General features: G+C 41.1%; 1 protein-coding gene across 4 annotated transcripts in view; it reads right to left on the bottom strand.

Annotated features, from left to right (window-relative positions):
* ZMAT4 (zinc finger matrin-type 4) overlaps positions 1-17,260 on the bottom strand; it is a 297,965-nt gene that overhangs the window by 75,186 nt on the left and 205,519 nt on the right. For 2 of the 4 annotated variants that reach the window (XM_038746656.1, XM_038746655.1), the window contains exon 5: positions 6,814-7,041. The exons of 1 other annotated variant lie outside the window; for it this stretch is intronic. In XM_038746656.1, the coding sequence (XP_038602584.1) occupies positions 6,814-7,041 (228 nt within the window). Of the gene's footprint in view, positions 1-6,620; positions 6,670-6,813; positions 7,042-17,260 lie in introns of those variants that run through there. One more of the 4 variants, XM_038746657.1, reaches the window with a different exon arrangement.

The raw sequence follows: 17,260 nt of genomic DNA, 5'->3' as shown, positions 1-17,260 counted from the left end.
GACTATTAAAATTTGTTCTCATCTTCAATGTAGGTCTCCAGGCACCCATTCAGATCCCTTATGATCTATATATTTTCCAAATAAAATGCACATGTTGGTGAATGATATCAACTAAAGATGAGATTTCCCTAAGCAAGAAGGCTTTACAAAGAAAGCCACAGGATTCCAGTCATTTCAATCATTCCATGAACCTCTTGCGTGTGTACTAAACATCTGGATGACTCTGAAATGAGCCAGTGTAACCTAGGAGAAAGTTTCGCTCAACAAGAGCCAACTTCCATAAGGCACACACCAAACTCTCTGAATATACATATATTTCCATCCACTGGGTACTTATTCAGATTTCTATTTGTAAATTTCTATCCTTAATGTTTTAGGCACTAATTTGTGTCTTTCTGCCCCACTGGGAGGCAAGCTCCTCATTGCATGGAATTCAGTCTTGACCTTCCCCTCACTGTGCCACAGTCTCTACAAACCTCATAAAAGGTTCAGTAAATAATTTTGACAGAACTGACTAGCTGACTAGATGGTGTAAATTCTATCAAAAATATGTTCACATAAAAATAGGCATTCAGAAAAGACACGTCACTTTAAAAAAATGTGTTCACCTTCCAGAGCCATGCTATCACAGAGTAGGAGAATAAGAAGTGACTTTCAAATAATTAAAAAAAGAGTGCCCTTTGGTCCCACAATTTCATCTGAGAGGCAGAGCAGCAGGGTTTAGAACAGCACTAAAATTATTTCAATGAAAAAAGTAAGTTTCTGCTCACTTTACATCTTTTCAGAAAGATCCTTATTCCAGAAATGAATTCAGGATATTAACAAGGCATGCAGCTACTCAGGAGCCAAAGTAATTGATGCATATTCCTATAGAACTTTGTGAAAAATATTATACTTTGCATTTAAGAAAAATGACTCTGCCTCCTTAGCTTAATTTGAACAACTGAGAATTTCAATCAATACCAACAAAGAACCTCAGTGCCTTGAGGGTGAAATATTAATTGTTTAATAAATTCACATGATGATGCCTTCCTGAATAGAGGCAGAAAAGTAATTTTAAAAGCAAAATGAGTTTTTCCTTTATCTGGATTAGCCTCTCTATTAGAAGATAGTTTTTCATAGCAGGCATGACTGGGTCTATTACAGTAGCACCATGCACAGTGTCTGTATTGTCCTTCTTCTGCAAAATTGGTCTGCAAACTTAGTAAAGGTAGCCAGCAACAGCAACTTTCAATAAACAAATACACTGCAACTTTGGGAGGGTTTTAGCTAGGATATATATATCCACATTCAGTCTGCATAATTTCAAGTGTCTATAAAGTCTATTTCCATTGGCACCCATGGCTGGCAACAGTAGTAATAGAAGCAGTAGTAGTAGTGACATTTATTGAGTACCTACTTAATGCCATGCACTGTACTTCTGCACTTGGGAAATACAGAATAATGAAGTGATAAAGTCCCTGTCCACAAATAATTTACATAGTAATGGGGGGCACAGACAAATAATAATAATTATTGTATTTGTTAAGTCCTTACTATGTACCAGGAACTGTATTAAGTGCTGAGGATGAATACAAGCAAATTGGGTTGGACACAGTTCCTGTCCCACGTCATGCTCACAGTCTTAATCCCCATTTTACAGATGAGGTAACTGAGGCACAGAGAAGTGAGGTGACTTGCCCAAAGTAACACAGCAGACAAGTGGCAGAAGAACCCATGACCTTCTAACTCCCAGGCCTATGCTCTATCCACTAGGTCACGGCACTTCTCCCAGGCCAGATACAACTAGAATGCCCAAGAAAAATTGAGCAGATGTATATACATGTGTGCTAAGGAGGATGGAAATAAGTTTTTAAGTGCTAGAGTTGGTTGAAATGATGAGATGCCTCAGGGTGCTGGGGAATTAACTGGAGACAGCTTAGTGAAGGCTGTGGGATTTGGGGAGGGATTTGAAAGAAAGGGGATTTGAATGTTCTCTGTCAGATCTGGGGATGAAGGCAGTTCTAGCTGGTGGCAAACAGTCTGCGGGAAGAGGCAGAGGTGGGAGAGTCGAGACTGAGGGACAGCTAGAATGTTGGCTTGGGAAGAATGAAGAGGGTGAATTCGGGAGGAGCAGGAGAAGTGAGTACAAAAGGTAAAGTGGAGCCAGATGGTGGATAGCCTTGAAGCCAATGGTGAGGAATTTTTGCTGGATGCAAAGAAACACAGGGAGTCATCAGAACCTGACTTCTGGTTGGTGATCTGGAACTGTACTCTTACTATTTGTGTTTTCAAGAATTAGCTTGAAAGATGTGGGTATTTTTTTGAATGGAAACATTTGGTATATCTGCTCATAAAATCATATAGAGAAGTTAAGCGGGTTGGAAGGAAACTCAAGAGGACATATGGACTGACCCCCTGCCTCGAGATTGGTTAGCTCCTGAGGCTTACCCAGGGCATAGGCAGCGCTAGTTTTCTGTGGTGGCATGGAGCTAATTTATAATAACCTGACTAGAAGAGGGTCAAAAATACAACCTCTGAGGCTCATTAGGCAGGCAAAGTTATTCCCCTTTAGGATTTCAGATCCGAAACTGTTTGGAAAATATAATCCATCAAACCAATACAGTATGAGAAATAGCATAGTCTAGTGGATACAGCACAGGCCTAGGAATCAGAAGGACAAGTCAGGGTGATGCAGAGGGAAGTTGAAGAAAAGGAAAGGAGGGCTTAGTCAGGGAAGGCCTCTGGGAGGAGATGTACCTTCAAGAAGGCTTTCAAGGGGAGGAGAATAATCATCTGTCAGATATGAGTCAAGAGGATGTTCCAGGCCACAGGCAGGACGTGGGTAAGAGGTCGGTGGTGAGACAGATGAGTCCAAGGTACAATGAGAAGATTATCATTAAAGGAGCGACGTGTGTGGGCTGAGCTATAGTAGAAGAGCAGCGAGGTGAGGTAGGAGGGGGCAAGGTGACTGAGCGCTTTAAAGCCAATGGTGAAAGGGTTTCTGTTTGATGAGGAGGAGGATGGGCAACCACTGGAAATTCTTGAGGAGTGGAAAAACATGGCCTGAATGTTTTGAAAAAAAAATTATCAAGGCAGCAGAGTGAAATACGGATTGGAATGAAGGGAGACAGGAGGCTGGGAGGTTAGCAAGGAGGCTGATACAGTAATCAAGGAGGGATAGGATAAGTGATTTTAACACAGTAGCAATTTGGATGGAGAGGAAATAATAATAATGGCATTTATTAAGCGCTTACTATGTGCCAAGCACTGGCAGATTTTAACGATGTTGTGAAGGTTGAATGGACAGGATTTAGTGATGGATTGAATATCTAGGTTGAATGAGAGAGAGGGGTCAAGGATAATGTTAAGGTTAGGGGCTTGTGAGACAGGAAGAATGGTAATGCCATCCACAGTGATGGGAAAGTCAATGGGAGGACAGGGTTTGGGTGAGAAGATAAGGAGTTCTGTTTTAGGCATGTTGAGTTTTAGGTGATGGGAGAACATCCAAGTAGATATGTCTTGAAGGCAGAAGGAAATACGAAACTGCAGAGAGGGAAAGAGATTGGTGCTGGAGATGTAGAATTGGATATCATGTACATAGAAGTGATAGTTGAAGCCATGTGAGCCAATGAGTATTCCACATGAGTGGGAGTAGCTGGAATATAGAAAGCAGTCCATACTGAAACTTGAGGGATGCTCACAGTTAGTGGGTGGGAGGCAGAGGAGGAGCCCACGAAAGAAATTGAGAATCCAGATTGAGCAGCCAGAGAGGTAGGGGGAGAACCAAGAGAACACAGGGTCAATGAAACCGAGGTTGGATAATGTTTCCAGGAGAAGGGGGTGGTAGACAGCTGAGAGGTTGAGGAGGATTAGAATGGAGTAGAGGCCATTGGAATTGGCAAGATGGAGATCATTTGTGACCTTTTTTAGGAGGGCAGTTTCTGTGGAGTGAAGGGGACAGAAGCCAGATTGGAGGGGGTCATAAAGAGAATTGAAGGAGAGAAACTTGAGACAGCAGGTGTAGATAACTTTCTCAAGGAGTTTGTAGAGGAATGGTTTACGTCTTCCTTCTATTTCCTTTGAGTTTCAGATTCCTGGGAAGCTCATTTTAGGAGGGTAGAAGAAATACCTAAGGGCACATGCTGAAGGAAGCTGCTATTTCTCTTAGCCAAGTGAAACTGGGAACACTGAGAGGAAACAGGAATGGTTCAGAAAATTTAGCCAGGACCAATACAAAAGTTGCCAACCAAACTGAATTTTGTGGTTTATGATATTGGTTTTTGAAAATGGTCTAAAAATGGTCTACATCTGTCCTGTATTTGGAAAGCCCAAAAAAAACCAAACCCATTATTATGTTGGCCTGGTTGTTCTCTTTCAATCCCAAATGCTATAGTGGTAGCACAGCAACATATGCTCACAGAGTGATAGAATGTGGAATTGGTCAATGTATATATATAAAGTAATAGCTAGTGCCAGGATACAATCTGCTTTCATTTTCCAAACCTTTAAAACAAAGTTAATAACTCCTTAAAATGGAAAGCTGATGAATATACTGCTAATATTTCCTAAAATAATTCATTTGCAAATAGCAAAAACTTCCATAACACTATGAGAGAGACTTGTTCAGAACCCTCTCCTTTGCCTTAATCACATATTCTCGCCTGTCCCGCCATCAACCCCCGGCCCACGTCATCCCCCAGGCCTGGAGTGCCTTCCCTCTGCCCATCCACCAAGCTAGCTCTCTTCCTCCCTTCAAGGCCCTACTGAGAGCTCACCTCCTCCAGGAGGCCTTCCCAGACTGAGCCCCTTCCTTCCTCTCCCCCTCGTCGCCCTCTCCATCCCCCTATCTTACCTCCTTCCCTTCCCCACAGCACCTGTATATATGTATATATGTTTGTACATATTTATTACTCTATTTATTTATTTATTTATTTATTTTACTTGTACATATCTATTCTATTTATTTTATTTTGTGAGTATGTTTGGTTTTGTTCCCTGTCTCCCCCTTTTAGACTGTGAGCCCACTGTTGGGTAGGGACTGTCTCTATATGTTGCCAATTTGTACTTCCCAAGTGCTTAGTACAGTGCTCTGCACATAGTAAGCGCTCAATAAATACGATTGATGATGATGATGATATTTAACTAAAATGCTCCTCTCTCTCTCGGAGACACCATACAAGTTCTTTTTTTAATTGTGCATTGGGAATCTGAATATTAAATTCAAGATACATTTATAACATGTTTTCCATTTGGGTATTTCTTGTAATTAAGAGGAAAACATTCTGAAAGATCTGTGAAATATCCTCTGTTAACAGTGTACCATAACTTTGCTCCACTTCCATAATTTTATCTTTTTTGTACACTATACATGATGAATTTCCACCACAGAAATGGAACTGCTCCATGTCAGAAGTTTATGTAGCAAGATAAATTGAATTTAGGTAGATGATCTCTTAGGTATTTGAAAGTGGTGGAGTTTTAAGATTCCATAATTCAATGACTTCCTTTGGTTTTTGTATTTGTGAAGAGGTGGGTGTTGTGTTCTCATTCTTTTAATTAAAACCGTAGAAGGATGGATCAAGAATCATCTGAGGTCAACAATCTTTCATAGCATGTACAGGAACACTAATGAGATACTCAGGATGTGCAAATTTATACAAATTGTATCCAAGCCCATTTATGATGGTTCATTATTCTAAAATATAGAGTTTTTCATGTGGAACATCCACCCTTTTAAATACTCAGTTAAATGCATACGCATGCATATTCTCCACTTAAAAATGTTTTCTCATTCATTATTTTCATTTCAATCATTAAGAAACCATCACAAATTGCTATGATCATAGAATGGGCTCAGTTAGAAGCAAATACAGCATCCGCCTGTGTGAAAGAATCACCAGTGAAAAGCTCACCCAGTTTTAGCATGTATTTAATCTTTAAAGAAATGAATAAAGCAAATATCATCGATATCACATGTATTGGCTGATAAGGTTAAATTCAAGGACAGTGTTCAATGCTAATAGTATTTCAGGTGCTACTGAGTCATAGGCTTATTGAATTATCAAGTCAAGGTGCAGCTTTTTTTGGCTTCTGTATAAAAGACAAGCTGCTGAAATGTTAAAGAATTCAGGAGCCAAGGCATTAAAACATGTGTCTTGACATAAAAGATGCAGTGCTGATAAGTAGGAAGAAGGGAGATGATTTTGCTCTGGTAACAACTATTCTTTGCATAGTAATGACTGGCATAAAACATAAACAAAGCACTATTTGTCTCCTTTAGTGTCCTGCCAAGGCTAGATTGCCAAGAAGATTGTATATTCTGATGGGAAGAAGGAGCTGAGGGTAAATCTTTGGCTTTTGAGGGACTTGGTTTCAGGAACCTTCAGGATAGCATAAGAAACTACTCAAGGCAAAGAAGGACCAAGAGAGTAACAAAAAACAACTGGCCCTTTACGGCACAGATGACACAGTGTACTGAAACCCGAAAAAAAATGTAGCTTGTTCCGTTTTTGCCATGAACTATAATGAAGAAACAACTTTCAAGGCAGCAGCAGCTTTCACTAGAAGTGATCGCCCCAGGGGCAAGACCCATCAAAATTGGAAATGAAAACCACCGAGAAATTATTCCTTTTGCTAGGCTTTCTTGTTCTCTGTTCGGTCCCCGCTTTGTAAAAAGTAGCATTCACCCTGGAGTGGAAAGGGCAGCAGAGTCAATTCCAACTACTAAAATAAATGTCGAGAGAGAGGAAAAAGGACCCCTGACTAAAGTGATGTCATCTCCATTGATCTCAAACTAGTTCTTGTTCAAGTGATCAGAATTGGAGTGCTTACCTCTCAACTCCCCCAGATCCAGGGTCTTTCCTAGTTGTTCTAATAAATCAGCCCTTGCTGCATTCTTTTTGTGTTTTTTGCCATCATAATGTTGTTGTGCCATCATAGGGTTATTAAACCAGGCCACACAAAGCTGGCAGTATCTGTCTGAGTCTCTTCTTTGATAAGCTGAAGCAACCATTGGGGAATTGTCCACGTTGGGCTGCTTTAGCGAACTCAGAGCAGTGTCTGTAATAGGAAATGATCAGAAATAGAGGTTAGTATGATGTCTGAGCTTGAAACAGATTCCAACATTTTCTCTTTGCGGAACTAAGAGGTCAAACAGAGCAAGCGAAAGGGCTGAAAAGGGAGTTTTTCTCATTTTTGAAGCTGAGATGCTAGTGAGTGCTCATAGTTTATTGATCCTCACTGGGCTTTCACATTCAGTTATGCAAAACAGTATAATCGGAAGAACTTTCCCTGAGAGGAAAACAGGATGCCTTTCACAGACTCAGAAAATCATTTATTAATCAACATGAAATCAATATTGAAATCAGACATTTTTAAGTAGAATGTTCTGAGCTGACTGTGTGGCTTCCAAGAGAAGTCTATCCTTTCAGTTCAAGTGAAGTTATTCTCAACAGTTTGAATGGTCCCATTGAAATATCTCCTGCCTTTTACTCTATTGCACTCTCCCAAGTGCTTAGTGCAGTGCTCTCTGCACAGCAAGCACTGAATAAATACCACTGATTGACTGATTTTTTTTGACACTAGAGAATACGTCCTGCTGGAAAGAGAAAAAATTGAGAGATGTATATTGCACCTGCTAAGGAAGTAATACTCATGGCCTATCTTTTTAATTTATGGGGGCTGGAATTTAGAACCATTATGTGTTGAAAGTTATTGCATAATGAGGAAGTGGAAAAAATTACCCCAAGAACATCAGGGTAGAAGTTACTTGTCTAAACAAAGGACATTTACCATGTGCTTCTCTAGATTTGGAAAGATTTCTTTAAAGAGGGTGAGGATTCTCACCATATGTGTTTACAGTACATTTGGTCTAGAAGAAAGGAAACCTGAACTTTAAAAGGTTGCCAGTGACAAAGATATTAGCTATTAGGCAAGACACTTGTTTACATTTTGAACTGAGCTATTAAGGAATGAATGACATCAAAATACCACCACCCCCTTTATGGCTCCCAACTTTCCTTACAATTTATTCTGGCATGTATTTACTTTGGGGAATATGATCCTGAACTGAAATGTTTAAATGAGAAAACAAGAATTTTCACATAGTTCATTAAACATAATGCATTATTAGCAGCATCTTATGAGTGCTTCTGCAGTGCCAAATACAACTGATAAAACAGAGAAATAGCATTGCTTAAAAGATTAATAAAATATAATATTTTGTGTTGGTAGAATATATACTGTTGGCACTTACAAATGACTATTATTTAGGTTTTTACTTTTTGGATAAAATACGTGACAGAATGTAACATATAAGCTATAAATTTCTTGTGGGCAGGGACATGTCTACCTGTTATAGTCTCCCAAGGGCTTATTAATACAGTGTTCATCATACAATAAGCACTCAATAAATGCCGCTGATTGATTGATATAGATATCTTTCATATGCAAAAATGTCTTTACTGACAGTGAGATCCCATCCAAGTGTGAAGCTGGAAAGATGGATTTACAACACAGGGATGTAAAGATAGGACTTTGCTGAGCTGACATTTGCCACTTGCTTGAACCTTTTTGTGCCAATCTTCCTGAAGCTTCTGCTGATTGAAGCCTGCTAGGGTGATCTGTCTACTATTACAGGGGCCTTTTAACAATTCTCTGGTAGGTAACAGTGCTAGAAAGTATGCTTCCCTATGCCTTAAAACATTTATTCTGCCCTTCCTGTCTTTATATTTGCCTTCCAATTCACCATGCACTAGCTACTTGGGCATCCATTTTTCTATCATTTCCCACCAGTTCATCTGGGCTGCATCGTGAATTGTCTCAGTGATGGCTGCTGGCTACATTCCTAGGCGTCACTGCCATAATCTTGGCCTGCAATTGGATGTTGAAAATGGCTTGTAGAAGATACAAAGATACTGATGAAACCACTCAAGAAGCTGAGAAGCAGCATGACCTTGTGGAAAGAGCATGGGCCTAGCTGCTAAAAGGACCTGAGTTCCAAACCTGGCTCTGCGACTTGTCTCCTATGTGACCTTGGGCAAGTCACTTAACTTCTCTGAGCCTCAGTTACCTCAACTGTAAAATGAGGATTAACACTGTGAGCCCCATGTGGGACACTGACTGACCAAACTGATAAGCTTGTATCTACCCCAGTAAATGCTTAGTACAGTGCTTAACAAATACATTAAAATAAAAAAAGCTTAATGTTGTGCCTTCAGGGACAGGTTCAGTTCTCAGAATCATATAGAAGGTTGGACACCACCAATATTTCCCAGACTTTTACTTTGATACAAAGTTTAATATCCTGTTTGCCAGATAGAGTTTGGGGACATTATCCCCAAAGGCATGCTGGCATTTTTATTCTATTTTCTACTTCGTTATCTGTGCATCACTGGACTATGAACTGTCTACTTCACTGAATATAGTGATAACATTTAGTTCTGTGTGACTGATGAAAATCTTTGGTTGAATATAGGGCCTTGTTTAGGCTTGTTACTACAATTCAAAATCAAAATAATTTCATGCCTTTTTATACGTAGTAGTAGCAATAGTATTTATTAAGGATTTACTATGTACATGCATCTCAGGGACAATCATTGGCCTGAAATAATTCCTGGATTACTTTTTTCTAAAGTAGTCTTAGCCTAAGTGAGTTTAAAGGGTTTAGAGTAGATTAGAAATGCATTTGAACTCTAGCTTCTAAGTTCCAGGTTACACATTCAAGTGAGTGGCAGTGAATACACAGAACCAAACTGTACCTACCAAACTGATTTACTCCAATGGTGAAAGGAAAAAGGCCAACACGGGATCTTCAACTAGATTTTGGCCAACTATACCACTGTGGAGAAAGATATGGGATCTTGGAACACAGTGAAGCAGAATGGCTTCACAGCTGGGGTCAAATGACTTTTTAAGACTGAAAACTAGAGACCTCAAAGTATCTCCTTGTATTTCTCCTATACCTGTAATGTACCTGAAAAAACTTTGAAAGTTGTCTTGATTGACTTCAGAAAAGCTTTTAACTCAGTAAGTTGTGAAACCTTGTGGGTCAGTCTAACCAAATTTGGCTGTTCAAAATAGTAACTCTTATTGTACGGTCCCAAGCACTTAGAACAGTGCTCTGATCATAGTAGATGCTCAATAAATGCTAAAGAGCAAGAAAGGCAGGGAGACAGGGAGAAAAAGAAGCAGGGAGGCAGAGAGACTGAGACAGAGATATTTATTTAGGAATTTCTGTGTAAAAAGCACCATATTAAACCCTGGGGAAGAATACAATAAAGCATTAATCATCTCATGATGTCATCTTTTATCACTGTATGATCTATAACCTCACCAACTCTGAAATTCCTCTCTGACCACAACCTCCCCGCCTACCTTCTCTCTCTCTCTTACCTACTCCCTCCCCATAATAATAATAATAATAATAATAATAATAATGGCATTTATTAAGTGCTTACTATGTGCAAAGTACTGTTCTAAGCACTGGGGAGGTTACAAGGTAATCAGGTTGTCCCATGGGGGGCTCACAGTCTTAATCCCCATTTTACAGATGAGATGACTGAGGCACAAAGAAGTGAAGTGACTTGCCCAGAGTCACACAGCTGACTATTGGTGGAGCTGGGATTTGAAACCATGACCTCTGACTCCAAAGCCTGTGCTGTTTTCCACTCAGCCATGCTGCTTCCTATAATACTGTCCTCCTCCATCACAGAAACCTCCAATCCCTCGACCCCCTCCAATTATCCCAAGACGTCATGTCCCATTTGGTCTCTATACCCAACCCATCTCCTCTTGAACCACAAGTTCATACCCTTCTCTTCAACCTATCCGCTGAACTCAACTCCCTCACTCCCCTGTCCCTCCATTGGTAATGGACCCCCAACCCACAGCCCTAGATCACCTCCACAGTATGTTTCCTCCGATCTCATGCTCAAGCCACAGAGTGCTGCTGGCGGAAATTCAGACATCAGGCTGACCTTGTTCATCTCAAACTCATCTCAGCCCTCTCCTCCGCCTAGCAAAAATAATTCTCCCACCTTATCAACTCCCTTACCCAAAGCCTGCACCATCTCTTTCATGCTTTTAACTCCTTTCTGAAGTTTCCTGAATCCTGATTCCTCTATCTCTTGTACCAATGGCCTGGCTACCTATTTCATTGACAAAAATGGAAACATCAGGAGCAATTTCCCTATCAATTAATCAATCACATTCATTGAGCACTTACTATGAGCAGAACACTGTACTAAGCATTTTGGAAAGTACAATGTAACAGAGTCAGTAGAGGCACTCCCTGCTCACAATGAGCTCACAGTAGAAGGGGAGACAGACTTCTACAAATAAATTACAGATTTGTACATAAGCACTGTAGGGCTGAAGGAGGGGTGAAAAGGGGGATCAAATCCCTAAAATCTTCCCTACATCTCTTCAGTCTCTCCTGCCTCCTACCCCTTCTTCGACAACATTATCACAAGAGATCTCCCATCTCCTCTAAAAATCCAGCTTTTCCACCTGCTTCTCCAACCCTATCCCTTTGCACCTTAATACTTGTTCCCACCTTTCATCCCTCCCTGAACAGCGACTTCAATAGCTCACTCTCCAGTGGCTCCTTTCTTACTGTTGTCAACATGTCCATGTATATCCCTATCCTCAAAAACTCTCCCCTAACCCCATTGCCCCATCTCCTTCCTACTCTTTCTCTCCACACTCCTTTAGTGAGTTGCTTATACCACTAGTTCCACTATATCCATGTGGGACAACCTGCTTACCTTGTATCTATGCCAGTGATTAGAACAGTGCTTAGCATATAGTAAGCTCTTAACAAATACCATAATTATTATTATTACAAGCAAATTGGGTTGGACACAGTCGTTGGCCCACATTGGGTGCACAGTCTTAATTACCATTTTACAGATGAGGTAACTGAGGCACAGAGAAATTAAGTGACTTGTCCAAGTTCCCACAGTAATAATAATAATAATGATGGCATTTATTAAGCACTTACTATGTGCAAAGCACTGTTCTAAGTGCTGGGGAGGTTACAAGGTGATCAGGTTGTCCCACGGGGGTCTCACAGTCTTCATCCCCATTTTACAGATGAGGGAAGAGGCACAGAGAAGTTAAATGACTCGCCCAAAGTCACACAGCCGACAGTTGGCAGAGCTGGGATTTGAACCCATGATCTCTGACTCCAAAGCCAGTGCTCTTTCCACTGAGCCACGCTGCTTAGTAGGCAAGTGATGGAGCAGATATTAGAACCCAGATCCTTCTGACTCTCAGGCCTATGTTCTATCCACTAGACAACACTGCTTCTTGATTGATAAGGCACTTTGGCTTTCAGTAAGTCCATGATTCTTGGAGGCTCCAGTGTGTTTCCATTTATTGTGGTTTTGGGGTGGCAGTAGTAACTTCCCCATATATAACAAACACACCTTCATTTTGGGGTTGGTTTTCTCTGCCTCCAAGGGCCTCTTCCTCAGCAGAAGAAGGTGGGTTCAAATTGAGGTAGTAAGTTTTCTGCCCTCTGGGGAGGTTTTCTTGCTATCTGTGATGAAGGGTGGTCTAGCCATATATTTCAACATTCACTAGTGGTATAATTACACAATAAATGGCATTTTCTTACAATACCTTCCTTGGAATAATAATAGCTGAACCTTTGGGGTTTTGAGGGGTTGGGGACCAATAGAAATGATATAACTTCATTGTTTGATTTGCTTAAAGGTTGTAGTAAGCAAAATAATAATTATATTTGGTTACATAAGAAGAACCCAAATCCCTGTAATCTTTCCATAGGTACATGCTTATCAGATTGGAAATAGTCCATGTCCCATATGGGGCTCACAGTCTAAATCATCATTTTACAGATGAGGTAACTGAGGCACCAAGAAGTTAAGTGACTTGTCCAAGGTCACACAGCAGACATGTGGCAAAGCTGGAATTAGAACCCAGGTCCTTCTGACTCCCAGGCCTGCTGTGTTCTATCCACTAGACCACACTTCTGCTCTGAGTTCATCTGAGTTAGTATAATTACAAATATTCAGTTGGCCAGTATGTGAAAGATCTACATTCACTTTCTTCTAGGCAATTGCTGTTTGCTTCTACATTTTCTTACATCTTTATCATTTGTCAAGGGTTTATAGCTGCCTGTTGCTTTTGATGGCAATGGAAAAGACATCAAATTTTCATTGTTCCCATTAACTCATCTTAAACCAGGATCTGAAAAACACTTCAGGGAGGATTTTCTTAATTGGTACCTGATATATCATACTTAGGTTGTAATGATACACTAAATAGAATTTATCAAATGAGATCATCTTATCTTATGCATGAGCCCGTTGTTGGGTAGGGACTGTCTCTACCTGTTGCTGACTTATACTTCCCAAGTGCTTAGTACAGTGCTCTACACACAGTAAGTGCTCAATAAATATGATTGAATGAATGAATGAATGAGAAAGTAGGTTTCCATTCCATATCATGATTCACAAGTAGCTTCAGAAAGACTGAGTTTTCTCAACTGCTCTTCTCACGATCATCTGGTCCTTGAGGGGTCTATTCTCCAGAGCTGAAGGCGACTGGAAGGTAATTGCTGAGGAAGCTCAAACCAGGAAATAAAACCAGTGCAAGCTCCTCTTCTAGTCTGTAAGCTCCTTGTGGGCAGGGAATGTGTCTATCAACTCTGTTACATTGTACTCTCCCAAGTGCTTAGTCCAGTGCTCTGCACACAGTTAATGTTCAATAAATGTCATTGTTTGATCGACAAAGGGACAGATCTGGGGACCGAGCACATTCTTGGCATTTCAGGTAGGAGCCAGGATCACTCAGTGGCCATTAGGACTCCCAAATAGAGCAACTGAAGTCTGGGGACTGGAGATGGTACTATTGCCAGAGCAATGTTTCCTGTCCCTGAACCATGTAGCACAAAGTGAGAGATGGAAGAATTCTCTCTGTTTTGCCCCCTGGGTTCAGAAAGGGAGAATTGGGTCTTCTACTGGCAAGGAAGATGATGCCTGTAGGATTTGGGTTTCACCAGGTGAAAGGCTGGGATGGCAGAACAAAAGCACCTCCTGCTGCCCAGCCCACTGTTCACCACCCTGCATTTTAGCACACTACATGACATGAGGCTCTTGCTTAGGCTCAGAAAGCTAAATAAGTTAAATCACTGCATTTTATCTCAAAAGTGATACTATGAAAATGATACACAGATGACTCCTAAATCCTCATTCCCAGCCCCAATCTCTCTCTTTCTGTACATTCTCACAGTTCCCCCTGTCTTTGGAACATCTCTTCTTGGATGTTCCAATGACACCTCAAACCTAACTTATCCAAAACAGAACTCATTTTCTCTCACAAGCCCTCTCCATCCCATGACTCTCCTATCACTGTTGACAACACCACCATCCTCCTTGTCTCACAAGTCCATGACCTTGTCACTGTCCTGAGCTCATCTTTGTCTCATTCAGCTGGCATATTCAGTCTGTCTCCAAATCCTGTTAGTTCTATCTTCACAACATCTCTAGAATCCACCCCTTCCCCTCAATCTGAACTGCTACGTTTCTGGTCCAAGCACTTGTCATATCCTGCTTCAACTACAGCATCAGCTTTCTCACTGACTTCCCTGTCTTAAGGCTCTCTCTTCTCTAGTCCTTTATCCTTTAGGATTTTACTTCGCTGTCCACATCATTTTCTAAAAAAATTGTTCTGAACAAGCCTTCCCACTGCTCAAAAACCTCCCATGGTTCCCCATCTATCTCTATACCATAAAGAAACTCCTTACCCTCAGCTTTAAGCACTCAATTAGCTCTCCCTCTCCTACTTAACCTCAGTCCTCTCCCACTACAACTCCTTCCACACATTTCAGCCCTCTAATGCCAGCCTATGTACCATGCCTCTATTTAGTCTTGCTCTCCTTCCACTCTATTTGCACCCACCTTCCTTCCTGCCTCCACTTTCATGTCCAAAAGACCATCACTGTCTCCATTGTCAAACCTCTAATAAAATCATATTTCCTTTAGGAAGTCTACCCTTACTAGCCTCTTATCTCTGTGTGCACACTCCTGAAACAATTTGATATTCACCACCGCCCCCCTCCACCCCTACAGTATTTTTGTCCACATCTTATACTCTGATGCTTACCCTATATGAAATATATTTATTTCCCCTAATAGGTTGTAAGATTCTTGAGCGCATAGGTCATTCTACCAATCTATTAAAGTTTCTGTAGCACTTGTACAGTGGTCTGCACACAGTAAATGTTAAATAAATATCATTAATTGAAAATGTCCCTTTAGGAAGATGCAGGAAGGCATCTAACTTTGATAATAATAATGATGGCATTTGTTAAGCTCTTACCATGTGCCAAATACTGTTCTAAGCACTGGGGTAGATACAAGGTAATCATGTTGTCCCACATGGAGCTCACAATCCCCATTTTACAGATGAGGTAACTGAGTGCTGTAGGAGGGGAAGGAGGTAGGGTGGGGGAGGAGGGGGAGAGAAAGGAGGGGGTTCAGTCTGGGAAGATGTTGGTACAGATTTATTACTCTATTTTACTTGTGCATATTTACATATTCTATTTCTTTTATTTTGTTAATATGTGTTGTTTAGTTGTCTGTCTCCCCCTTCTAGACTGGGAGCCCGCTGTTGGTAGGGACCATCTCTATATGTTGCCAACTTGTACTACCCAAGCGTTTAGTACAGTGCTCTGCACACAGTAAGTGCTCAATAAATATGACTGAATGAATGAATACTGAGAGCTCACCTCTTCCAGGAGGCCTTCCCACACTCAGCCCCCTCCTTCCTCTCCCCATCCCCCCCTTCCCCTCCCCACAGCACCTGTATAGATGTTGGTACAGATTTATTACTCTATTTTACTTGCACATATTTACATATTCTATTTCTTTTATTTTGTTAACATGTTTTGTTTTGTTGTCTGTCTCCCCCTTCTAGATTGGGAGCCCGCTGTTGGGTAGGGACCGTCTCTATATGTTGCCAACTTGTACTTCCCAAGCACTTAGTATAGTGCTCTGCACACAGTAAGCGCTCAATAAATACGATTGAATGAACACTGAGAGCTCACCTCCTCCAGGAGGCCTTCCCACACTCAGCCCCCTCCTTCCTCTCCCCATCCCCCCAGCCCTACCTCCTTCCCCTCCCCACAGCGCTTGTATAGATGTTGGTACAGATTTATTACTCTATTTATTTTACTTGCACATATTTACATATTCTATTTCTTTTATTTTGTTAATATGTTTTGGTTTGTTGTCTGTCTCCCCCTTCTAGACTGGGAGCCCGCTGTTGGGTAGGGACCGTCTCTATATGTTGCCAACTTGTACTTCCCAAGTGCTTAGTAAAGTGCTCTGCACACAGTAAGTGCTCAATAAATATGATTGAATGAATGAATACTAAACGCTCACCTCCTCCAGGAGGCCTTCCCACACTCAGCCCCCTCCTTCCTCTCCCCATCCCCCCCATCCTACCTCCTTCCTCTCCCCACAGCGCCTGTACAGATGTCAGTACAGATTTATTACTCTATTTTACTTGTACATATTTACTATTCTATTTATTTTATTTTGTTAATATGTTTTGTTTTGTTGTCTGCCTCCCCCTTATAGACTGGGAGCCCGCTGTTGGGTAGGGACCATCACTATGTGTTGCCAACTTGGACTTCCCAAGGGCTTAGTACAGTGCTCTGCACACAGTTAGCGCTCAATACGATTGAATGAATGAGGCACAGAGAAGTTAAATGACTTGCCCAAAGTCACACAGCTAACAAGTGACGGAGCCGGGATTAGAACTCACGACCTCTGACTCCCAAGCCCGTGCTCTTTCAGTAAGCCATGCTGCTTCTATGATATATTTGGTACTTTGACATCTATCTATCTATCTATCTATCTATCTATCTATCTTTCTATTCAAACTTTGATATATTTGGTACTTGATGATGATAATAATAATAATAATATTTGTTAAGTGCTGTACTAAGTGCTGTGGTAGATACAAAATAATCAGGTCAGACACAAGTTCCTGTCCCATAGAGACAGAAGCAGCTTGGCTCAGTGGAAAGAGCATGGGCTTGGGACTCAGAGGTCATGGGATCTAATCCCGGCTCTGCCACTTGTCAGCTTTGTGACTTTGGGCAAGTCACTTAACTTCTCTGCACCTCAGTTATCTCACCTTTAAAATGGGGATTAAGACTGTGAGCCCCACATGGGACAACCTTATTACCTTGCATCCTCCCAGTACCTAGATCAGTGCTTGGCTCATAGTAAGCACTTAACAAATA

This window comes from Tachyglossus aculeatus, chromosome 5 (genome assembly GCF_015852505.1).
Source record: "Tachyglossus aculeatus isolate mTacAcu1 chromosome 5, mTacAcu1.pri, whole genome shotgun sequence".
NCBI lineage: Eukaryota > Metazoa > Chordata > Mammalia > Monotremata > Tachyglossidae > Tachyglossus > Tachyglossus aculeatus.
The sequence above is the reverse complement of the archived record's forward strand: the minus strand, read 5'-3'. Positions and strand labels throughout refer to the sequence as shown.